The following is a 25,923-nucleotide window of genomic DNA, read 5'->3' as shown; positions in this document are numbered from 1 at the left end:
AAGCGGCACTGGAAGAGTGGTGGTATTTATGAGAAGGAGCGCCACATCCAATTCTGGTCTACACAGATCATCATCAATTTGGGGTACCTGAGGACAGAGAAGAGATTAAAGCCACGTCAGGCCAGGTGGGCACTATTTTTCTCCAGATTTTCATTTCATGTAACTTATAGACCTGGGTCGAAGAACACAAAGCCTGATGCATTATCCCACATCTTCAATGACTCTGAAGAAGCCACATCCCCGGACACCATCCTGCCTTTAGGGAACTTTCTTGTGTTACAGGAAGATTTACTGTCTTGGATCAAACAAGCCTCCTCGGAAACTGCTTTCTCCCCAGAAATCAACTTGCAGGCGAAAGATGGTGTATTATGGCATGAGAACAAAATCTTTGTACCTAGGCACTTAAGGGTTGCAGTATTGGAACTCTGGCATGATTACAGGTTAGCTGGACATTTCAGCGCCTTGAAGACTGACGAACTTGTGCAATGCACATTCTGGTGGCCCCAGGTAGCATGTGACTGTAGAAGGTATGCAGGATCCTGCACCATCTGCATCCGAAACAAAAATAGCAAAGTCAGGGCTTGGGGTTTGCTGAAACCATTGTCTGCCCCAGAGAGACCGTGGAGAATGATCTCAATGGATTTTATTGTGGAGCTTCCCCCAGCAAAAGGCTTTACTACCATCTTCGTGGTGGTAGAAATACTGTTAAAAATGGCTCATTTTATACCAATGAAGGGGACGCCTTCAGCTGCGCAAACATCACAAGTCTTCATTAAGGAAGTCATAAGGCTTCATGTAGTTTCAGCCAATATTGTGTGTCCGATCGCAGGGTACAGTTCACCTCCAGGTTCTGGAAAGCCTTATGTGGATCTCTGGAAATGTAACTATCCTTCTCTTTAGCATACCACCTGCAGACAAATGGGCAAACAGAAAGAACCAACCAAACCCAGTACTTGCGCTGCTTTTCCTCCTTCTCCCAGGATAACTGGGTCTCCCTGCTTCCCTTAGCCGAATTTGCCTATAATAATTCCTCTCATTCTGCTACTAAACAAGCTCAATTTTTTGCTAACTATGGCTTCCATCCATCCTTCCTACTAGGCACCATTCCGAATATTCAGTTCCTGCGGTCTCTGAAACAATAAACTTCTTCAGCAGTAACAACAAACTGCTGCAAGAAACTATGACCAAGACTCAGGAGTACAACAAAAAAATCTTCAATAAGAAAAAACGAGGAGAGTTAATCCTAGAACCTGGCAACCAGGTATGGCTGTCCACAACAAACCTAAAGCTGGTATGTCCTTCAAGAAAATTGGGCCCTAAATTCGTGGAACCCTTTCCTGTGAAAAGGAAGATTAGTGATGTAGCTTAAGAGCTGAAGTTACCTGGCTCATTCAAAATCCACCCTGTTTTTCATGTGACCTTGTTAAAACCTGTTGTTCCTGATATTTTTCCCAAAGGAAGCACTGGTCCACCAGAACCTGTAATAATCGATGGAGAAGAGGATTTTGAGGTTGAAACAATTCTGGACTGCAGGAAAAGGTACAATCAAATTCAATATTTAATCAAGTGGAAGGGTTACAGGCCAGAAGATAATTCATCGGAGCCTGAGAGTAATATCCATGCCAAAAGATTGATCCAATCATTTAAAAGAACCCAAGAACCCAGCCGGAGGCTGCCCATTAGGAGGGGGCAATGTCAGGAAGTACACTTCTGAGGAAATCTTGCTGCTGGCCGAACTGGTGCATGTTTGTGAGCGCCAAATGAGCATGCGCCGTGTGCGCGTGCACGATTCCTGGCGCCAAACAAGTAATTTAACCAGGGCTTGTAAACAGGATCAGCGCTGTCTGATCTGCAGCTTTCCTGTGACCCCTGCTACCTGTAACCTGCTTCAGAGATCTATTCCTGTGTTTGACCCAGCTTGCCTGTGACTCTTCCTGCTCCTTTGATTACCACGCTATCTGCCTGTTACTGACCTGGCCTGTACCCCGACTTCCGCACCTGTTCTGATATCTCCTGCCTGCGTATGACCCAGTTTGCCTGTACCGTCTGTGCTCCATGTCCCTCGGGGCCGATCTGCTGTGTGCCAACTTCAACATCCAGGTGTGTGGTGTCCTGATCCAGTTTCCAGCCAGCCACCTGTCCTGACTTCACATTGCTGTTCATCATCCCTGTGGCATCAGAAACTCCAGAGCAGCTCTTCTGACAACTAACCTGCTAGGCACTCATACCACTCTGCACTCTTGGGCCCCTTGTCTGCTCTATCAGGGGCTGAGAGTCAAATACATAAGGGAGGCCTTACTCTGCATTATCTGGCTCATCTACAAGGTACATTAAAACGTGATGGGTTCTTTGATAGAGAATAAAATTAGTAGCTGAGGAGCTGGTGTAGTAAGGAGGGGTTTGGGTTCCTGGAGGATTGGGCCGACTTCTCAGTCGTCGCCAGTACTATAGAAAGAACGGACTGCACCTAAATGAGGAGAGTACAGATGTGCTGGGAGTAAAGATGGCCAAAAATTTAGAAGAGTTTTTAAACTATGCGACTGGGGAGAAAGTCCAGAGGTAGATAGCCAGTGTGGAACTTATTCCAGAGGGTAGTATTGGGGGCATTAGTGGTAGGTTGACTAAAGCACATAAACCCAAGGTAAGTATAGTAACAAGTCCTAGATGCAATCTCGGAACACACAATAAGAGGATAAAATGCGAGCGGTCTAAACTATGTGGCATGTTCACCAATGCCAGGAGTCTGGCAGACAAGATGGGTGAACTAGAGATACTGTTGTACGAGGAGAATTTGGATTTTGTGGGAATTTCAGAGACCTGGTTCAACAGCTCTCATAATTGGCTACCATTCAAGGGTATTCCCTTTATTGCAGGGATAGAGAGGTTAAAAAAGGGGGAGGGGTATGTCTATATATCAAGAATAATGTACAAGTAAATGTAAGAGATGACATCACTAAGGGAGCTAGGGAGGAGGTGGAATCCTTATGGGTAGAGCTCCAATAGAATGAAGCTAAGGGGAAAATAATACTGGGAGTATGCTATAGGCCTCCTAACCTGAGGGAGGAGGCGAAGGTAGACCTGCTATCCCAATTTGGATTAGCAGCAAGGATGGGAAGTGTCATTATAATGGGGGATTTTAATTATCCAGACATAGACTGGGTGGAGGGAACCATGCATTCGTCTAAGGCTTGCCAGTTCCTAAATGTCTTGCAGGACAATTTAATGGGTCAGATGGCAAACGCACTAACTAGAAATAAAGCGTTACTAGATCTACTGAATACCAACAATACAGACCTGATCATGGATGTGAAAAGACGGGGCAATTTAGGAAACAGTGATCACAGGTCAATTGGCTTCAGTATAAATCACACAAATAGGAAACATAAGGGGAATACAAAGAGACTGAATTTCAAAAGAGCAAACTTCCCTAAACGACTTGCTAGAAGGCATAAATTGGGATAAAATCTTAGGAACAAAGAACATGGAGGAGAGATGGGTTTGCTTTAAGAGCATATTAAATAAGGGCATTAGCCAGTGCATCCCATTGGGTAATAAATTTAAAAGAGCGAACAAAAGTCCTGGATGGCTTAACTCCAATGTAAAAATGCATATAAATCCAAAAGGAGAAGGCCTTAAAAAAATACAAGGTTGAGGGATCATCATCAACATTCAGACTTTATAAAGAATGACATAAGATATGTAAGGGTGCAATTAGGGCGACTAAGGTAGAACATGAAAGACACATAGCAGAGGAGAGCAAAAAAAAAATCTCAAGAAATTCTTTAGGTATGTAAACAGTAAGAAAGGGAGGACAGACCATATTGGCCCCATAAAGAATGAGGAAGGACATCTGGTTACAAAGGATGGGAAGATGGCAAAGATATTGAATTTATTCTTCTCCTCAGTCTTCACAAGGGAATCGGGGGGCTTTAGTAACCAAAACTGCAGTGCTTATTTTCATGACACACCACAGGAAGTACCCTCATGGCTAACAGAGGACAGAATTAAAATTAGACTTGGGAAACTTAACATTAATAAATCAACAGGACCGGATGGCTTGCACCTGAGGGTACTTAGGGAACTCAGTCAAGTAATTGCCAGACCATTGTTCCTAATTTTTACTGACAGTCTACTGACTGAAATGGTACCAGCAGATTGGAGAAAAGCCAATGTAGCACCAATATTTAAAAAGGGCCCAAAATATATCCCTGGGAATTACAGACCAGTTAGCCTAACATCAACAGTATGCAAGCTCTTGGAGGGGATGATAAGGGACTATATATGATAAGGGACTATATACAAGATTTTAGTAATGAAAACGGTATCATTAGCAGTAATCAGCATGGATTCATGAAGAATCGTTCTTGCCAAACCAATCTATTAACCTTCTCAGAGGATTGGGAAGTGAGTTGCCATCTAGATAAAGGAAGGCCAGTAGACGTGGTGTATCTGGATTTTGCAAAAGCGTTTGACACAGTTCGCCATAAATGTTTACTGTACAAAATAAGGTCCGTTGTCATGGACCATAGGGTGAGTACATGGATTGAAGTAAAATAAAGTATAGAGGACGCTCTAAGGTAATGAATAATTTAACTAGGTAAAGAAAAACTTTAGCAAGATAATGCTTGCTGCAATGATGACCTATGATCACCGCAGAGATCATAGATGGGATATGTGGAAAGATAATAAGGAACCAATAGCGTAATCCTGTTTATTTAAAATTGTAAAAAATATAAATGCCAAATGGCTGCTTAAGAATGTGCCTTGACCCGGCACTGGGGCTGCAGACGTGACTGTTAGTGGAAGGTGCCTCGCGGCTAGCCCCCGTAGCTAGCATGCGTTCCACCATCCTAGCCAGAACAACCAAAGGGACTGGAAGCGCGTGGAGTAACCTGGCTACAAGGATGAGTTCAGAGGGTGGTGATAAATGGGGAATACTTGGAATGGTCAGGGGTGGGTAGTGGGGTCCCACAGGGTTCTGTGCTGGGACCAATCCTATTAATTTATTAATAAACGACCTGGAGTGTCAGGAGACTAGTAGACCAGACTGTGTGGACTGCACAGAGATAACCCAAAACACATGTAAGTGAATAGTGATATTTATTAAAATAGGTGATAATTAGAAAATACAAACAGTAAACAACCAACCCAACAAACCCACTACAAACAACAATATCTACAGCAAGGGGCAATACCGGAATCACAGATGTCAGCCAGGCCAGGGTCATACACAGCAGGTCAGCAAGAACAATGGATATACCAGAGACATAAACGTTTAGCCAAGCCAAGGTCATACACAGGAAGATCAGTAAATGAGGGACAGGGAACCAACAGGACAGAGAGGGGATGGATCGGGCAGAAGGGTACAGGAACACTGAAGGGATCAGGTCAGGATAAGCTCGGGCACAAGGTCAGATTCAGGTTCAGGATCGGGTAACAGGCGAACAAGGTCAGGGCTCAAGGAGAGAGATACCAAGGCAAGCATATGAGGGCTGGCCGGGTATTTATAGGACTGACTGTGATTGACTTCAAGTCACACCTGAGCGCAGGGAGTGTTGTCTGCTCCATACTGCCAGGATCCATCCGCTGGTGGACGTCAGTACTGCGGCCAAAAGATGAAATGACACCAGCAAGGAAATATTCTCCTGACAGTTCAACACTGCCAGGAGACACCTGCTGGTGGACCCCAGTACTGCATGCCAAACGATATATCTTGCCAGCGTACGGATCCTTTCCTGACAGTACCCCCCCTTAAAGGAGCGGCCTCCGGACGCTCCAACTAGTCTTAATTGTCCAAAGTCTATGGCATCAGGCAGAATGGTGGAAGAAGGCTGGTCATCAGGCCCATCCAGGCAGACAGCTGGCACATCAGAGTCATTGAGCTGGGCAGCGGACAAGAACAAACCGAGCTGGGCAGCCGGCTCCGGGTCATCGAGCTGGGCAGCAGGCCCCGGGTCATCGAGCTGGGCAGCAGGCTCCGGGTCATCGAGATGGGCAGCGGGCTCCGGGTCATCGAGATGGGCAGCGGGCTCCGGGTCATCGAGATGGGCAGCGGGCTCCGGGTCATCGAGATGGGCAGCGGGCTCCGGGTCATCGAGATGGGCAGCGGGCTCCGGGTCATCGAGATGGGCAGCGGGCTCCGGGTCATCGAGATGGGCAGCGGGCTCCGGGTCATCGAGATGGGCAGCGGGCTCCGGGTCATCGAGCTGGGCAGCGGGCTCCGGGTCATCGAGCTGGGCAGCGGGCTCCGGGTCATCGAGCTGGGCAGCAGGCTCCGGGTCATCGAGCTGGGCAGCAGGCTCCGGGTCATCGAGCTGGGCAGCAGGCTTCGGGTCATCGAGCTGGGCAGCAGGCTCCGGGTCAACGAGCTGGGCAGCAGGCTCCGGGTCAACGAGCTGGGCAGCAGGCTCCGGGTCAACGAGCTGGGCAGCAGGCTCCGGGTCAACGAGCTGGGCAGCAGGCTCCGGGTCATCGAGCTGGGCAGCAGGCTCCGGGTCATCGAGATGGGCAGCAGGCTCCGGGTCATCGAGATGGGCAGCAGGCTCCGGGTCATCGAGCTGGGCAGCAGGCTCCGGGTCATCGAGCTGAACAGCAGGCTCCAGGTCATCGAGATGGACAGCAGGCTCTGGAACATTAGGCCGAACAGCGAGCACCGTAAGGGCAGGCCGGATTACAGGCACCGGCTCAGCAAGCTGGGTAACGGACCCCGGCCCAGTGGGCTGGGTAACAGACCCCGACTCAGCGAGCTGGACACCGGGCACTGGTTCGGCAAGCCGGATAACGGATACTGGCTTGACAGGCAAAGTGACGGACTTCGGTTTAGCAGACTGGGTAACGGGCACCAGTTCAGCAGACCGGGTAACGGGCACCGATTCAACAGACTGGGTAACGGGCACCCATTCAGCAGGCTGAGACACGGGCACCGAAACTCCAGGCTGAAACACGGGCACCGAAACTTCAGGCTGAGACACGGGCACCGAAACCTCAGGCTGAGATACCAACATCACGACATCAGGCTGGAAGACAGGTACCAGGATATCAGGCTGGAGGATGGGCACATCAGACCGGAAAGCAGGCTCATCAGGCTGAACAGTGGGCACATCAGGCTGGAAAGTGGGTACCAAGACATCAGACCGGGCAGCAGGTGCTGGAACTTCAGGCTGGACAGCAAAGACAGGCGCTGGCACATCAGGCAGAACAGCAGGTACTGGCACAACAGGCTGAACAGGTACATCGGACTGGTCAGTAGACGCTGGAGCATCAGACTGGAACATGGACACTGGGATTTCGGGCTGAGCAGCAGGCACTGGGACCTCAAACTGGGCAGCGGACACAGGCATTGGCACAACTGGCTGAGTAGCAGACACTGGCACATCAGGCTGGAAAGCGGACTGGAAAGCCGGCACCGAGACATCAGACCAGGTAGCGGGTACTGGAACTTTAGACTGGGCAGCAGACACAGGCGCTGGCACATCGGGCAGAACAGCAGTTGCTGGCATACCAGGCTGAACAATAGGTACATCGGACTGGACAGTAGTCACTGAAGCGTCAGACTGGAACATGGGCACTGAGATGTCAGGCTGAGCAGCAGGCACTGGGACCTCAAACTGGACAGCGGGCACAGGCATTGGCACAACAGGCTGAGTAGAAGACACTGGCGCATCAGGCTGGACAGCAAACAGAAGGTCATCAAACTGGGAAGCGGGCACATCAGACTGGAACACTGGTAGCAAAACTTTAGGCTGGAACATGGACACAAGGTCATTAGACCGATCAGCAGGCACTGGACCGTCAGGCTGGGTAGCAGGCACTGGACCGTCAGGCTGGGTAGCAGGCACTGGACCGTCAGGCTGGGTAGCAGGCACTGGACCGTCAGGCTGGGTAGCAGGCACTGGACCGTCAGGCTGGGTAGAAGGCACTGGAACATCAGGCTGGGTAGCAGGCACTGGAACGTCAGGCTGGGTAGCAGGCACTGGAACGTCAGGCTGGGTAGCAGACACTGGAACGTCAGACTGGGTAGCAGGCAGAGGTTTGGCAGAATCAGGTGGGTTAGTTGGTGTGGAAGCAAGTTGGGTTACTGGCAGGATCGTGTGGGTAGGAAAGAATTTTTGTTTCTTTTTTGGTTTAGCCCGTGCAGTTTTGTATGTAGGTGCAGGGCTGTAAGAAAAGAAAGTAGCTGGATCGAAGGAAGACCAAGGAACAGTGGCTGGAGGAGGGTTTTGTGGGATTGTTACAGGTGGGGGAGAAGAGGCAGGTGGATTGAAAGCAGGATAGGTGCAGTGAGTAGAGACTGGGTAATAATACTTGGTGGGAAGCTGTGTATACTGGACTGTCGCTGAGGTTGCCATGAGTGATGGGGGAATAGATTCTTGGGAAGGCAGGTGATTAATGGCAGGGCTGGAATGTTGTGGCTTGGTTAAATGCAGGAGATCTGACCATGTCTGTAGCACAGGTTAATCAAACATTGATTCGCACACAGCCTGACTAACCAGCGATTGCACTGAATGGATGCAATCAGACAACACCTGCTGTGAACAAGAGGCATAACGTTCCATAAAAAAGGCTGGATCATCCTCTAATAACCACACCAGAGACTCAACCTGATCTAAACTGAAGGGGGGAGAAAAATCATCCTTGCCCTCTGGAGTACTGGACAAGGCTAGCTCTGCACACAGCTGAATCAGAGGCTGAACATTTTCAAATAGCATACCGCCCTGATCCACCAGAGAATGGGCCAGACGGATACACTCTAATAGTTGATCCCTGGCCCACTCCTTCAATACCAGATGGCAATAACTATTATCCTCAGTTACCAATGAGGAAAGATAAATCACTATTTCTGCCTGCATTTTCAAAAAGGCTCCTCAGTGCAGCCACCTCTGGTCAGGGATGGTCTTGATATACTGTCAGGAGACTAGTAGACCAGACTGTGTGGACTGCACAGAGATAACCCAAAACACATGTAAGTGAATAGTGATATTTATTAAAATAGGTGATAATTAGAAAATACAAACAGTAAACAACCAACCCAACAAACCCACTACAAACAACAATATCTACAGCAAGGGGCAATACCGGAATCACAGATGTCAGCCAGGCCAGGGTCATACACAGCAGGTCAGCAAGAACAAGGGATATACCAGAGACATAAACGTTTAGCCAAGCCAAGGTCATACACAGGAAGATCAGTAAATGAGGGACAGGGAACCAACAGGACAGAGAGGGGATGGATCGGGCAGAAGGGTACAGGAACACTGAAGGGATCAGGTCAGGATAAGCTCGGGCACAAGGTCAGATGCAGGTTCAGGATCGGGTAACAGGCGAACAAGGTCAGGGCTCAAGGAGAGAGATACCAAGGCAAGCATATGAGGGCTGGCCGGGTATTTATAGGACTGACTGTGATTGACTTCAAGTCACACCTGAGCGCAGGGAGTGTTGTCTGCTCCATACTGCCAGGATCCATCTGCTGGTGGACATCAGTACTGCGGCCAAAAGATGAAATGACACCAGCAAGGAAATATTCTCCTGACAGTTCAACACTGCCAGGAGACACCTGCTGGTGGACCCCAGTACTGCATGCCAAACGATATATCTTGCCAGCGGACGGATCCTTTCCTGACAGTACCCCCCCTTAAAGGAGCGGCCTCCGGACGCTCCAACTAGTCTTAATTGTCCAAAGTCTATGGCATCAGGCAGAATGGTGGAAGAAGGCTGGTCATCAGGCCCATCCAGGCAGACAGCTGGCACATCAGAGTCATTGAGCTGGGCAGCGGACAAGAACAAACCGAGCTGGGCAGCCGGCTCCGGGTCATCGAGCTGGGCAGCAGGCCCCGGGTCATCGAGCTGGGCAGCAGGCCCCGGGTCATCGAGCTGGGCAGCAGGCTCCGGGTCATCGAGATGGGCAGCAGGCTCCGGGTCATCGAGATGGGCAGCGGGCTCCGGGTCATCGAGATGGGCAGCGGGCTCCGGGTCATCGAGATGGGCAGCGGGCTCCGGGTCATCGAGATGGGCAGCGGGCTCCGGGTCATCGAGATGGGCAGCGGGCTCCGGGTCATCGAGCTGGGCAGCAGGCTCCGGGTCATCGAGCTGGGCAGCAGGCTTCGGGTCATCGAGCTGGGCAGCAGGCTTCGGTTTACGAGCTGGGCAGCAGGCTCCGGGTCAACGAGCCGGGCAGCAGGCTCCGGGTCAACGAGCCGGGCAGCAGGCTCCGGGTCATCGAGCTGGGCAGCAGGCTCCGGGTCATCGAGCTGGGCAGCAGGCTCCGGGTCATCGAGCTGGGCAGCAGGCTCCGGGTCATCGAGCTGGACAGCAGGCTCCAGGTCATCGAGATGGACAGCAGGCTCTGGAACATTAGGCCGAACAGCGAGCACCGTAAGGGCAGGCCGGATTACAGGCACCGGCTCAGCAAGCTGGGTAACGGACCCCGGCCCAGTGGGCTGGGTAACAGACCCCGACTCAGCGAGCTGGACACTGGGCACTGGTTCGGCAAGCCGGATAACGGATACTGGCTTGACAGGCAAAGTGACGGACTTCGGTTTAGCAGACTGGGTAACGGGCACCAGTTCAGCAGACCGGGTAACGGGCACCGATTCAACAGACTGGGTAACGGGCACCCATTCAGCAGGCTGAGACACGGGCACCGAAACTCCAGGCTGAAACACGGGCACCGAAACTTCAGGCTGAGACACGGGCACCGAAACCTCAGGCTGAGATACCAACATCACGACATCAGGCTGGAAGACAGGTACCAGGATATCAGGCTGGAGGATGGGCACATCAGACCGGAAAGCAGGCTCATCAGGCTGAACAGTGGGCACATCAGGCTGGAAAGTGGGTACCAAGACATCAGACCGGGCAGCAGGTGCTGGAACTTCAGGCTGGACAGCAAAGACAGGCGCTGGCACATCAGGCAGAACAGCAGGTACTGGCACAACAGGCTGAACAGGTACATCGGACTGGTCAGTAGACGCTGGAGCATCAGACTGGAACATGGACACTGGGATTTCGGGCTGAGCAGCAGGCACTGGGACCTCAAACTGGGCAGCGGACACAGGCATTGGCACAACTGGCTGAGTAGCAGACACTGGCACATCAGGCTGGAAAGCGGACTGGAAAGCCGGCACCGAGACATCAGACCAGGCAGCGGGTACTGGAACTTTAGACTGGGCAGCAGACACAGGCGCTGGCACATCGGGCAGAACAGCAGTTGCTGGCATACCAGGCTGAACAATAGGTACATCGGACTGGACAGTAGTCACTGAAGCGTCAGACTGGAACATGGGCACTGAGATGTCAGGCTGAGCAGCAGGCACTGGGACCTCAAACTGGACAGCGGGCACAGGCATTGGCACAACAGGCTGAGTAGAAGACACTGGCGCATCAGGCTGGACAGCAAACAGAAGGTCATCAAACTGGGAAGCGGGCACATCAGACTGGAACACTGGTAGCAAAACTTTAGGCTGGAACATGGACACAAGGTCATTAGACCGATCAGCAGGCACTGGACCGTCAGGCTGGGTAGCAGGCACTGGACCGTCAGGCTGGGTAGCAGGCACTGGACCGTCAGGCTGGGTAGCAGGCACTGGACCGTCAGGCTGGGTAGCAGGCACTGGACCGTCAGGCTGGGTAGCAGGCACTGGAACATCAGGCTGGGTAGCAGGCACTGGAACGTCAGGCTGGGTAGCAGGCACTGGAACGTCAGGCTGGGTAGCAGGCACTGGAACGTCAGGCTGGGTAGCAGACACTGGAACGTCAGACTGGGTAGCAGGCAGAGGTTTGGCAGAATCAGGTGGGTTAGTTGGTGTGGAAGCAAGTTGGGTTACTGGCAGGATCGTGTGGGTAGGAAAGAATTTTTGTTTCTTTTTTGGTTTAGCCCGTGCAGTTTTGTATGTAGGTGCAGGGCTGTAAGAAAAGAAAGTAGCTGGATCGAAGGAAGACCAAGGAACAGTGGCTGGAGGAGGGTTTTGTGGGATTGTTACAGGTGGGGGAGAAGAGGCAGGTGGATTGAAAGCAGGATAGGTGCAGTGAGTAGAGACTGGGTAATAATACTTGGTGGGAAGCTGTGTATACTGGACTGTCGCTGAGGTTGCCATGAGTGATGGGGGAATAGATTCTTGGGAAGGCAGGTGATTAATGGCAGGGCTGGAATGTTGTGGCTTGGTTAAATGCAGGAGATCTGACCATGTCTGTAGCACAGGTTAATCAAACATTGATTCGCACACAGCCTGACTAACCAGCGATTGCACTGAATGGATGCAATCAGACAACACCTGCTGTGAACAAGAGGCATAACGTTCCATAAAAAAGGCTGGATCATCCTCTAATAACCACACCAGAGACTCAACCTGATCTAAACTGAAGGGGGGAGAAAAATCATCCTTGCCCTCTGGAGTACTGGACAAGGCTAGCTCTGCACACAGCTGAATCAGAGGCTGAACATTTTCAAATAGCATACCGCCCTGATCCACCAGAGAATGGGCCAGACGGATACACTCTAATAGTTGATCCCTGGCCCACTCCTTCAATACCAGATGGCAATAACTATTATCCTCAGTTACCAATGAGGAAAGATAAATCACTATTTCTGCCTGCATTTTCAAAAAGGCTCCTCAGTGCAGCCACCTCTGGTCAGGGATGGCCTTGGTATACTGTCAGGAGACTAGTAGACCAGACTGTGTGGACTGCACAGAGATAACCCAAAACACATGTAAGTGAATAGTGATATTTATTAAAATAGGTGATAATTAGAAAATACAAACAGTAAACAACCAACCCAACAAACCCACTACAAACAACAATATCTACAGCAAGGGGCAATACCGGAATCACAGATGTCAGCCAGGCCAGGGTCATACACAGCAGGTCAGCAAGAACAAGGGATATACCAGAGACATAAACGTTTAGCCAAGCCAAGGTCATACACAGGAAGATCAGTAAATGAGGGACAGGGAACCAACAGGACAGAGAGGGGATGGATCGGGCAGAAGGGTACAGGAACACTGAAGGGATCAGATCAGGATAAGCTCGGGCACAAGGTCAGATGCAGGTTCAGGATCGGGTAACAGGCGAACAAGGTCAGGGCTCAAGGAGAGAGATACCAAGGCAAGCATATGAGGGCTGGCCGGGTATTTATAGGACTGACTGTGATTGACTTCAAGTCACACCTGAGCGCAGGGAGTGTTGTCTGCTCCATACTGCCAGGATCCATCCGCTGGTGGACATCAGTACTGCGGCCAAAAGATGAAATGACACCAGCAAGGAAATATTCTCCTGACAGTTCAACACTGCCAGGAGACACCTGCTGGTGGACCCCAGTACTGCATGCCAAACGATATATCTTGCCAGCGGACGGATCCTTTCCTGACAGTACCCCCCCTTAAAGGAGCGGCCTCCGGACGCTCCAACTAGTCTTAATTGTCCAAAGTCTATGGCATCAGGCAGAATGGTGGAAGAAGGCTGGTCATCAGGCCCATCCAGGCAGACAGCTGGCACATCAGAGTCATTGAGCTGGGCAGCGGACAAGAACAAACCGAGCTGGGCAGCCGGCTCCGGGTCATCGAGCTGGGCAGCAGGCCCCGGGTCATCGAGCTGGGCAGCAGGCTCCGGGTCATCGAGATGGGCAGCAGGCTCCGGGTCATCGAGATGGGCAGCGGGCTCCGGGTCATCGAGATGGGCAGCGGGCTCCGGGTCATCGAGATGGGCAGCGGGCTCCGGGTCATCGAGATGGGCAGCGGGCTCCGGGTCATCGAGATGGGCAGCGGGCTCCGGGTCATCGAGCTGGGCAGCAGGCTCCGGGTCATCGAGCTGGGCAGCAGGCTCCGGGTCATCGAGCTGGGCAGCAGGCTTTGGGTCATCGAGCTGGGCAGCAGGCTTCGGTTTACGAGCTGGGCAGCAGGCTCCGGGTCAACGAGCTGGGCAGCAGGCTCCGGGTCAACGAGCCGGGCAGCAGGCTCCGGGTCAACGAGCTGGGCAGCAGGCTCCGGGTCAACGAGCTGGGCAGCAGGCTCCGGGTCATCGAGATGGGCAGCAGGCTCCGGGTCATCGAGCTGGGCAGCAGGCTCCGGGTCATCGAGCTGGACAGCAGGCTCCAGGTCATCGAGATGGACAGCAGGCTCTGGAACATTAGGCCGAACAGCGAGCACCATAAGGGCAGGCCGGATTACAGGCACCGGCTCAGCAAGCTGGGTAACGGACCCCGGCCCAGTGGGCTGGGTAACAGACCCCGACTCAGCGAGCTGGACACCGGGCACTGGTTCGGCAAGCCGGATAACGGATACTGGCTTGACAGGCAAAGTGACGGACTTCGGTTTAGCAGACTGGGTAACGGGCACCAGTTCAGCAGACCGGGTAACGGGCACCGATTCAACAGACTGGGTAACGGGCACCCATTCAGCAGGCTGAGACACGGGCACCGAAACTCCAGGCTGAAACACGGGCACCGAAACTTCAGGCTGAGACACGGGCACCGAAACCTCAGGCTGAGATACCAACATCACGACATCAGGCTGGAAGACAGGTACCAGGATATCAGGCTGGAGGATGGGCACATCAGACCGGAAAGCAGGCTCATCAGGCTGAACAGTGGGCACATCAGGCTGGAAAGTGGGTACCAAGACATCAGACCGGGCAGCAGGTGCTGGAACTTCAGGCTGGACAGCAAAGACAGGCGCTGGCACATCAGGCAGAACAGCAGGTACTGGCACAACAGGCTGAACAGGTACATCGGACTGGTCAGTAGACGCTGGAGCATCAGACTGGAACATGGACACTGGGATTTCGGGCTGAGCAGCAGGCACTGGGACCTCAAACTGGGCAGCGGACACAGGCATTGGCACAACTGGCTGAGTAGCAGACACTGGCACATCAGGCTGGAAAGCGGACTGGAAAGCCGGCACCGAGACATCAGACCAGGCAGCGGGTACTGGAACTTTAGACTGGGCAGCAGACACAGGCGCTGGCACATCGGGCAGAACAGCAGTTGCTGGCATACCAGGCTGAACAATAGGTACATCGGACTGGACAGTAGTCACTGAAGCGTCAGACTGGAACATGGGCACTGAGATGTCAGGCTGAGCAGCAGGCACTGGGACCTCAAACTGGACAGCGGGCACAGGCATTGGCACAACAGGCTGAGTAGAAGACACTGGCGCATCAGGCTGGACAGCAAACAGAAGGTCATCAAACTGGGAAGCGGGCACATCAGACTGGAACACTGGTAGCAAAACTTTAGGCTGGAACATGGACACAAGGTCATTAGACCGATCAGCAGGCACTGGACCGTCAGGCTGGGTAGCAGGCACTGGACCGTCAGGCTGGGTAGCAGGCACTGGACCGTCAGGCTGGGTAGCAGGCACTGGACCGTCAGGCTGGGTAGCAGGCACTGGACCGTCAGGCTGGGTAGCAGGCACTGGACCGTCAGGCTGGGTAGCAGGCACTGGAACGTCAGGCTGGGTAGAAGGCACTGGAACGTCAGGCTGGGTAGCAGACACTGGAACGTCAGGCTGGGTAGCAGACACTGGAACGTCAGGCTGGGTAGCAGACACTGGAACGTCAGACTGGGTAGCAGGCAGAGGTTTGGCAGAATCAGGTGGGTTAGTTGGTGTGGAAGCAAGTTGGGTTACTGGCAGGATCGTGTGGGTAGGAAAGAATTTTTGTTTCTTTTTTGGTTTAGCCCGTGCAGTTTTGTATGTAGGTGCAGGGCTGTAAGAAAAGAAAGTAGCTGGATCGAAGGAAGACCAAGGAACAGTGGCTGGAGGAGGGTTTTGTGGGATTGTTACAGGTGGGGGAGAAGAGGCAGGTGGATTGAAAGCAGGATAGGTGCAGTGAGTAGAGACTGGGTAATAATACTTGGTGGGAAGCTGTGTATACTGGACTGTCGCTGAGGTTGCCATGAGTGATGGGGGAATAGATTCTTGGGAAGGCAGGTGATTAATGGCAGGGCTGGAATGTTGTGGCTTGGTTAAATGCAGGAGATCTGACCATGTCTGTAGCACAGGTTAATCAAACATTGATTCGCACACAGCCTGACTAACCAGCGATTGCACTGAATGGATGCAATCAGACAACACCTGCTGTGAACAAGAGGCATAACGTTCCATAAAAAAGGCTGGATCATCCTCTAATAACCACACCAGAGACTCAACCTGATCTAAACTGAAGGGGGGAGAAAAATCATCCTTGCCCTCTGGAGTACTGGACAAGGCTAGCTCTGCACACAGCTGAATCAGAGGCTGAACATTTTCAAATAGCATACCGCCCTGATCCACCAGAGAATGGGCCAGACGGATACACTCTAATAGTTGATCCCTGGCCCACTCCTTCAATACCAGATGGCAATAACTATTATCCTCAGTTACCAATGAGGAAAGATAAATCACTATTTCTGCCTGCATTTTCAAAAAGGCTCCTCAGTGCAGCCACCTCTGGTCAGGGATGGCCTTGGTATACTGTCAGGAGACTAGTAGACCAGACTGTGTGGACTGCACAGAGATAACCCAAAACACATGTAAGTGAATAGTGATATTTATTAAAATAGGTGATAATTAGAAAATACAAACAGTAAACAACCAACCCAACAAACCCACTACAAACAACAATATCTACAGCAAGGGGCAATACCGGAATCACAGATGTCAGCCAGGCCAGGGTCATACACAGCAGGTCAGCAAGAACAAGGGATATACCAGAGACATAAACGTTTAGCCAAGCCAAGGTCATACACAGGAAGATCAGTAAATGAGGGACAGGGAACCAACAGGACAGAGAGGGGATGGATCGGGCAGAAGGGTACAGGAACACTGAAGGGATCAGGTCAGGATAAGCTCGGGCACAAGGTCAGATGCAGGTTCAGGATCGGGTAACAGGCGAACAAGGTCAGGGCTCAAGGAGAGAGATACCAAGGCAAGCATATGAGGGCTGGCCGGGTATTTATAGGACTGACTGTGATTGACTTCAAGTCACACCTGAGCGCAGGGAGTGTTGTCTGCTCCATACTGCCAGGATCCATCCGCTGGTGGACATCAGTACTGCGGCCAAAAGATGAAATGACACCAGCAAGGAAATATTCTCCTGACAGTTCAACACTGCCAGGAGACACCTGCTGGTGGACCCCAGTACTGCATGCCAAATGATATATCTTGCCAGCGGACGGATCCTTTCCTGACATGGAGGATGGGGTAAACAGTTCAATCTCTGTATTTGGGGACGATACTAAGCTAAGCAGGGCAATAACTTCCCAGTAGGATGTGGAAACCTTGCAAGAAGATCTGAACAAATTAATGGGGTGGGCAACTACATGGCAAATGAGGTTCAATGTAGAAAAAAGTAAAATAATGCATTTGGGTGGCAAAAATATGAATGCAATATACACTAGGGGGAGAACCTCTGGGGGAACCTAGGTTGGAAAAAGACCTGGGGGTCCTAGTAGATGATAGGCTCAGCAATGGCATGCAATGCCAAGCTGCTGCTAACAAAGCAATCAGATATTGGCATGCATTAAAACAGGGATTAACTAAATGATGAATAAAGTGATAATTCTCCCAATCTACAAGACTCTGGTCCGGCAGCACCTAGAGTATTCTGTCCAGTTCTGGGCACCAGTACTCAGGAAGCATGTACTGGAAATAGAACCAGTACAAAGAAGGGCAACAAAGCTAATAAAGGGTCTGGAGGATATTAGTTATGATGAAAGGTTGCGAGCACTGAAATTATTCTCTCTGCGGAAGAGAAGCTTGAGAGGAGATATGATTTAAATTTATAAATACCGTACTGGTGACCCCACAATAGGGATAAAACTTTTTTTGCAAAAGGGAGTTTAACAAGACTCGTGGCCACTCATTAAAAATTAGAAGAAAAGAGGTTTTACCATAAACTATGTAGAGAGTTCTTTACTGTAAGAGCGGCCAGGATGTGGAATTCCCTTCCACAGCCAGTGGTCTTAGTGGGGGGGGGGCACCAATAGTTTAAAAAAACTATTAGATAAGCACCTGAATGACCACAACATACAGGGATATACAAGGTAACACTGACATATAATCACACACATAGGTTGGACTTGATGGACTTATGTCTTTTTTCAGCCTCACCTACTATGTAACTATGTAACTATGCATTTCTTGCAAAATTTATAAAGTTAATAATAAAAGGAAAAATAATTTAAAGACACAGCTACTGATATGGTGTATCCTATTAAAGATTTTATTATCTGTTCTACTATTGGGGTAGTATACATGTTGGACTGTCCCTGTTCATTTCAATATATAGGACATTCGTCCAGATGTATACAGGCTAGGGTTAGAGAACATATGAATAGTATCAGAAAAGGTAGGTCTAATCATATACACAGACATTTAAGAGAGGTCCACAATAGGGATCCAATTGGTGGAGGGGGGAGGGGGGTGGTAATTTTATTAGAAAATTAAGTCAAATTGATCTTTCTGGATTTTTTAAAACAAAAGTATTAACCCCTCAAGGTTTGAAAGTTGACATTGACCTCAATAGCTTTATAAGTAACAAATAAGTATAATTTTAATATTAAAATGTTTTTATATCTTCACTAATCCCACTAATGAGGAGACGAGGAGTGGAGTCATTTGATCGTGTTGTGAGGAGATATTAGCCCATTTATATTTACATGAAGGTGAGCAGGCACTTTATCTGGTGTTGGATTGTCACATTGTTCTTATGAGCAGTTACTGGGTATATTGAAGGATTAATTACGGAGAAATTTAGAAGAATTAATTCACAGAGGACTTTACACATTTATTTATTTTATTGTTTTTTGGATTTAAATTCACAATATATAAATACTTTGTATTGTTTTTGCTGCGCTACACTAATTCATATAATTTATTTTGTTGAGGTGTTGTGAAATCACTTACACAGTGGTTGGCGGGTCAGCAATTTTTATTTATATATTTTTTACATATAGATTATTTGTCATCTCTTGCGCTTATTGTTACATTCTTCCTTGCACAGATAGGAAGGGCTGCAAGGGCTGGGACAGTGATAATAATTGGGGAGTTTAACTACCTGGAAATTGACTGGAGTAATGGCACTGCAGGAACAGTTAAGAGGCAAAAATGTATAAACCTACTACAAGACAATATTATTGTCCAGTTCACAGAGGCCCCAGACTAGGAATGATGCTCTGCTGGACCTGGTAACCTCAAACTATGCAGTGTTTATTACTAATGTTCATATAAAAGAACATCTGGGTAGCAGTGACCATAACATGATTTAATTTAATGTTAGCTGTAACAAACAAACACATACTGGAAAGTTGAAAAGTTAAAAACATTTTCCAAGGATAAGGGCTGCTCTCCAAGTTTTAGACTGGGAGGGAATATTGGCATTGATGAACACAAATGTTACAAAAAATATAACAAAATATTTAAAGGTGATTATGGGGCGGCACAGTGGTGCAGTGGTTAGCACTCTCGCCTAGCAGTAAAAAAGGGTCGCTGGTTCGAATCCCAACCACGACACTACCTGCCTGGAGTTTGCATGTTCTCCCTGTGCCTGCGTGGGTTTCCTCCGGGTACTCCGGTTTCCTCCCACACTCCAAAGACATGCTGGTAGGTTAATTGGCTTCTGTCCAAAATTGGCCCTAGTATATGAATGGGGACCTTGGATTGAGGGTAGGGACTGATGTGAGTGTGCGATGTACAGGGTTAGGGACAAGGGTCAGGGTTGTAGACACACACTCACTCAGGTTGAACTGGATGGACTGGTGTCTTTATTCAACCTTACTAACTATGTAACTATGTAACTATGTAACTTAAAGAGGAAATCAAGGCTGCAAAAATTCAAAACGAACGACAGATTGAAAAAGATAGTAGGCAAAACCCCCAAAAATTCTTAAAATATATTAATAATAAAAAGGTCAGGTCTGAGCGTGTAGGCCCTTTACAAAATTATCTAGCGTGGATGACTGGGGACAAAGAGAAGGCAAATTTATTAAATACCTTCTTCAGCTCTGTATATACAAGGGAGCACATCCCCAAATGATACACAATGGCTCAAAATTGATATGGTCCAGAAATATTTAGACAACATGAAAGGTGAATAAAGCACCTAGACCAGATGGCAAATACCCACAGATCCTTAAATAATTGAACGCTGTCATTTCAAAGCCATTATTTCTAATTTTTAGGGACTCTTTAACAACTTCAGGGATCAAAGTCTTTACCTAGTGTAACGCTGGTAGATTTCTAATCTACTGCTTATATGTAAATTTAGTGGGTCATCTGTTCTGTACATAGTTCAGAGTTTAATCTATGGCTAAATTAGCCTCTGTTCCAGCATTGGCTGTGTTGCGTACAGTTCCGCACTGTTGCCTGTAGGTGTCGTTGTCACCATAGGTCAGTGTTGGAAAGCAACAAGCTGAAGTGTATTGAGTGCTCTTCTTTCCCGGAGGTAACTCGGCAGAGGTGGTCCACTGCCATGCATTCTGGGAGAGGGTACTTAAGAGGCAGACGCTATATTTCTCGAGTCTTTTCCACCTGCTGGCCCTCCTGGCCAACAGGTATTTGCTAGGAGTCTTTACCTCGCGGCCCTCCTAGCTGGAGGGTTGCGTTGCTGCAGCTGTGTAAGTGGGCCCAGAAGCCTGTCTGGGGCCTACTACTACGGAGATGGTCCTGTGCTGTCTGTCCTGCGGGAAGAAGCCGGACAATTGAGAAGACCCAGGGGAGGGCCCGTCTTTGGAGAGGACCATGCGGAATGCTGGTGTCTCAAGAGGGGCCTGGTGACTCAACTGGAGGATGCATCTTAACCTAATCTATCGCACAAGTACTGCCGGGTCGGCTTAAAGGTTCTGGTACTGTGTTGCTGTTCATCTAAAACTACTACTACGTCCTGTGGCAGAGGATCGTACAGTGGAATTGTTCTTCTCAAGTCTGTGGCAGAGACTTTTTGTTCGTGCTACGCTCCGGCTGCTAGGTCAGTGAGAGAGACCTATCCGGGTGGGCAAAGATTTAATCTTGGACTGAAGGTATATTCGTCCCCGAGATTTAAAGTCCTCAGAGATCTAAAGAAAAAGGTATTTGAACTTCCCTGCAACTCTTCTTCTACCTCTTTCCTGCTACTTCTTCAAGTTACTTCCTATTAAAGCATTGAAAAAGTACTAAAGTGACTGGTGCCTACATTGTCAGAGACAAAGCTCAACATGGACTTTAAGTTCTGGTATTGGTGAAAATACAGATAAAAAGGTGACGGTAACAGCCCGATATAAATCAGCAGCTCCTTCCGGAGTTATTGCTACACTAGTAACTATAGACTGGTTATTTTAACTTCTATAGTTGGGAAGATACTGGAGAGTTTAATAAAAGACCACATAGATGAGTTCTTGCTGGAAAAAATATTTTAAGGAACAGACAGCATGGATTCATGAAAGACAGAAGTTATCAGACAAATCTGATTTATTGTTATGAGAAGCTAAGTAAAACCTTAGACAAAGGCATGGCTGTGGATGTGGTATGCCTGGATTTTGCAAAAAAGCATTTAACACAGTTCCCCAAACACGGCTAATGTGTAAGGTAAAGTCTACAGGCCTGAAAAAATCAGTTTGTAAATGGATAGAAAACTGTCTAAAAGACCATATTCAGAGGTAGTGGTTAACTATTCATACTCTGAATAGTCTAGGGTTGCTAGTGGCGTACCCCAAGGTTCAGTGTTGGGACCCTTACTTTTTAATATATTAAGGTGGTATAGTGGCGGTATAGTAACAATTTAGGGTAGTATAGGCTGGTATAGTGGCAGGTTAGGGTAGTATAGGGACAGGTTAGGGTAGTATAGGGTGGTATAGTGTGAAGTTAGGGCAGTGTAGTAACAGGTTAGGGTAGTATGGTGCAGTATAGTGGCAGGTTGGGGTGGAATGGTGGCAGGTTAGGGTGGTATAGTGGCAGGTTAGGGTAGTATAGTGGCAGGTCAAGGTAGAATAGGGTGGTATAGTGGCAGGTTAGGGTAGTATAGTGGCAGGTTGGGGAAGTATAGTGACAGGTTAGGGTAGTATAGTTGCAGGTTAGAGTAGTATAGGGCGGTATAGTGGCAGGTTAGGGTAGTATAGTGTCAAGTTAGGGTAATATAGTGCAGTATAGTGGCAGGTTGGGGTGGTATAGTGGCAGATTAGGGTAGTATAGGGTGGTATAATGGCAGGTTAGGGTGGTATAGTGGCAGGTTAGGGTAGTATAGGGCGGTATAGTGGCAGGTTAGGGTGATATAGCGGCAGGTTAGGGTGGTATAGAGTGGTATAATGGCAGGTTAGGGTAGTATAAGGGGGTATAGTGGCAGCTTAGGTTAGGGTAGTATAGGCTGGTATAGTGGCAGGTTAGGGTAGTATAGGGACAGGTTAGGGTAGTATAGGGTGGTATAGTGTGAAGTTAGGGCAGTGTAGTAACAGGTTAGGGTAGTATGGTGCAGTATAGTGGCAGGTTGGGGTGGAATGGTGGCAGGTTAGGGTGGTATAGTGGCAGGTTAGGGTAGTATAGTGGCAGGTCAAGGTAGAATAGGGTGGTATAGTGGCAGGTTAGGGTAGTATAGTGGCAGGTTGGGGAAGTATAGTGACAGGTTAGGGTAGTATAGTTGCAGGTTAGAGTAGTATAGGGCGGTATAGTGGCAGGTTAGGGTAGTATAGTGTCAAGTTAGGGTAATATAGTGCAGTATAGTGGCAGGTTGGGGTGGTATAGTGGCAGATTAGGGTAGTATAGGGTGGTATAATGGCAGGTTAGGGTGGTATAGTGGCAGGTTAGGGTAGTATAGGGCGGTATAGTGGCAGGTTAGGGTGATATAGCGGCAGGTTAGGGTGGTATAGAGTGGTATAATGGCAGGTTAGGGTAGTATAAGGGGGTATAGTGGCAGCTTAGGTTAGTATAGGGGATTATAGTGGCAGGCTAGGACTGTATGTAGTGATAGTGTGCTCGGTTACTTACAGCATGGCTGGAGGTGAAGACACCCGGGGCTGCTGAGTTCTCTTCCCTTTCTCCTCCTTCAGCTGCAGGATCAGCCTATGAATGAGTCTTTGGGAGGAGTGGAGGAGGCACCCACACCCCCGGCTCTGCCCACCAACTTTGGCTGCCTCTGGAGATATTGAAGATCCCAGAGGGACAACCCAAACTGTTTGGATGACAGGAGAGTGTTATAAGCAGTCTCCCCCACACCACTGGTCCCCCTGCTGACCTGATGGACTTTGCCAAGCAGTACATATTTACAAAGCTGAAAGGATAGGGAAAGTGTAGGGGCCCCCCATGCACCTGGTGCCCCAGGGCAGTGCCCAAGGGTGCCCACTCATTAAGACATCCCTGTTTATTAGTCATCTAAAGAAAAAGTCTAAAGAAAAAACATCTTCCCCTTTGCCTTGTAGCGGTTGATGCCGAGACGGTGTTTGACCGCATTTCTTGGGACTTAATTTTTGCTTCTCTTACACAAATTGGTGTACCCTAGACATGTGCAATTTGTTTTGTTCCTGATTAGTTTTTTTTTTAACGAATTTCGACGAATTCGTTAATTAGTTATTATCTAAATTAACAAAAAACCCGGTTAACAAATTTTTCAGAATATTCATAAATTCTAATATTCTAAAATTCGTAAATTCTTAAATTCAGAAATTCGCAAAATCGGAAATTCAGAAACTCGAAAATCCGAAAACCCGAAAATTCGAAAATCTGAAATAATAACTAATAAAAAGTTAAGTATTACTAACTATTAAATTATAGGTATTGGAATTTCCTTTCAAATTTGGCTGTTAGTGAACATAACGAATACAAATTTATTCAAAGTTACGAATTATCCGAAAAAACGAATGCTGTATCTAAACGAATGGAATGCAATGAATTAATAACAAATAACAATAATAATAAAAATGTGTTATTATTATTGTACAAAAGAGAACAAGGAAGCGGGACTTTGAATTAAGTATGTGGAGGGTCAAGTGTTGTGTGGGATTATAATTAACATATCTATAATATGTATAAAAGAGTAAATTTGTCTCATAATAATTCATATTCGATAGAAAATTAATATATTACACATGTAATTAAATACTTGAATAGCGTAAGATATTGAATGAAAAACTTTATTTCATACATAAGTACATAATTGACAAATAATCCAAAAAATGGATAGCACATGATACATATAGAAAAGCTCAAAATTTGATAGCACATGATTGGAATATATTCAAATACATATTGCATGAACAGAATCCACAATGATGTGGTAGGATACAGTATACGATTTGAGCACAACATCTGTTTGCTCAATACGTTTCGTAACTTGATGTCACTCATCAGGAGAAGCTTGTACATGTGTAGGATATCTCTGTAATGATATATTATGCATGTCTAGTTGGTGTAATATAGTCACAAGTGTGAAAAAAATATAAAAAGAAATAGGGGTAAAACACCCTATATAATACTTACAGGGTATCCATGTGCAATTGATACAGTACTGAGAATCATGAGTATCCCTACATGGGGAACATCTTTTCCTGAGAGCTGAGATAGTATGTTGGGCGACAGACAGCCCAACAGGCAACCCTCCAAAGGACAGTCATGCATCAAGCTGTGATATGAGTGAGCATATGTGATTGCAACAACCAAATTGGGTCTGTAAAAAGTTAATCAAAATGATAAAGGTGAGTGATATGGGTAATAAATAACTGTGCGTGAGATCCTTAAAAGGGAAAAAGGGAAAAACGGTGCATGAAAGTGTATGAAATAGACCAAATCACATAAAGAGAAAAAATAAAATAAAAAATAAAAAGTGAAAAATTGCATGAAAAATATGCAATACCCCAAAGGGGAAAGGGTAAAGGAAAACAAGGAGGTGTGCAGTCTGGGTGATAGAGAGGAAATCACAGGCAACACTTCCCCCATATCATTCCTTCTGCTTTTTACCATCCCACTCTTTACTTTCTGGTCCTGTCAGTCCACTTTTGTGGGTGCTCCTTCACCCTGCACACACCTCCTCGTTTCTCCTCACCCTTCTCTCTTTTTGGGACAGTGCATGATCTTAATGCCATTTTTCACCTTTCTATTCTCTTTCCCCTTTGTGGTATGTTTTCTTTCACTTTGTATCCACTATACCTTTTACCTTTCCAGGCAACAATGGGTGCTGGTTTCTTCTTCATGTTTATATATGGGTGGAGCCCAGGGAGTGTCGGGTGCTACTTATACCCCCGCTGGGAGTCTGGTTCACATTCTGGCTTTTCTCCTCACACATGCACATCATGTCTCAGAGCAAGTCTCTGTACAATGTCACCAGGTAACTATCTCTGTGATTTCCTCTCAATCACTCCATGTTTTCCTTCACCCTTTCCCCTTTGGGGTATTGCATGATTTTCATGCGATTTTTCACTTTTTATTTTTATTCTTTTCTCTTTATGTGATTTGGTCTATTTCATACACTTTCGTGCACCATTTTCCCTTTTTCCCCATTAAGGATCTCACGCATAGTTATTTAATACACAACACTCAACTTTATAATTTTAATTTACTTTTTACAGCCCCAATTTGGTTGTTGCAATCACATATGCTCACACATATATCACAACCTGATGCATGGCCATCCTTTGGAGGGTTGCCTGTTGGGCTGTCTGTCGCCTAAAATACCATCTCAGCTCCTGGAAAAGATGTTCCCCATGTGGGGATAGTCATTTCAATTTATAAATACCATACTGTTGACTCCACAATAGGGATAAAACTTTTTTGCGGAAGGGAGTTTAATAAGACACGTGGCCACTCACTAAATTAGAAAAAAAGAGATTTAACCTTAAACTGCGTAGCGAGTTCTTTACTGTAAGAGCGGCAAGGATGTGGAATTGCCTTCCACAGGTGGTGGTCTCAGCGGGGGGCATCAATAGTTTAAAAAATCTATTAGATGAGCACCTGAACGACCGCAACATACAGGAATATACAATGTAATACTGAC

At 48.0% G+C, this 25,923-nt stretch overlaps 1 protein-coding gene across 8 annotated transcripts in view; it reads right to left on the bottom strand.

The window, feature by feature from the left end:
- Positions 1-25,923, bottom strand: part of LTBP3 (latent transforming growth factor beta binding protein 3) — a 1,979,464-nt gene that overhangs the window by 68,047 nt on the left and 1,885,494 nt on the right. Inside the window, exon 25 of one of the 8 annotated variants that reach the window (XM_073605042.1) lies at positions 1,383-1,478. The exons of the other annotated variants lie outside the window; for them this stretch is intronic. Within the exon in view, the coding sequence (XP_073461143.1) occupies positions 1,411-1,478 (68 nt within the window). The 3' untranslated portion in view covers positions 1,383-1,410. The remainder of the gene's footprint in view (positions 1-1,382; positions 1,479-25,923) is intronic. 8 annotated transcript variants of the gene reach the window in all.

The sequence above is a fragment of the Aquarana catesbeiana genome, linkage group LG11 (assembly GCF_042186555.1).
Source record: "Aquarana catesbeiana isolate 2022-GZ linkage group LG11, ASM4218655v1, whole genome shotgun sequence".
NCBI classification, from domain to species: Eukaryota; Metazoa; Chordata; class Amphibia; order Anura; family Ranidae; genus Aquarana; species Aquarana catesbeiana.
Note: the sequence above shows the minus strand (reverse complement) of the source record. Positions and strands in the feature narration are given on the sequence as shown.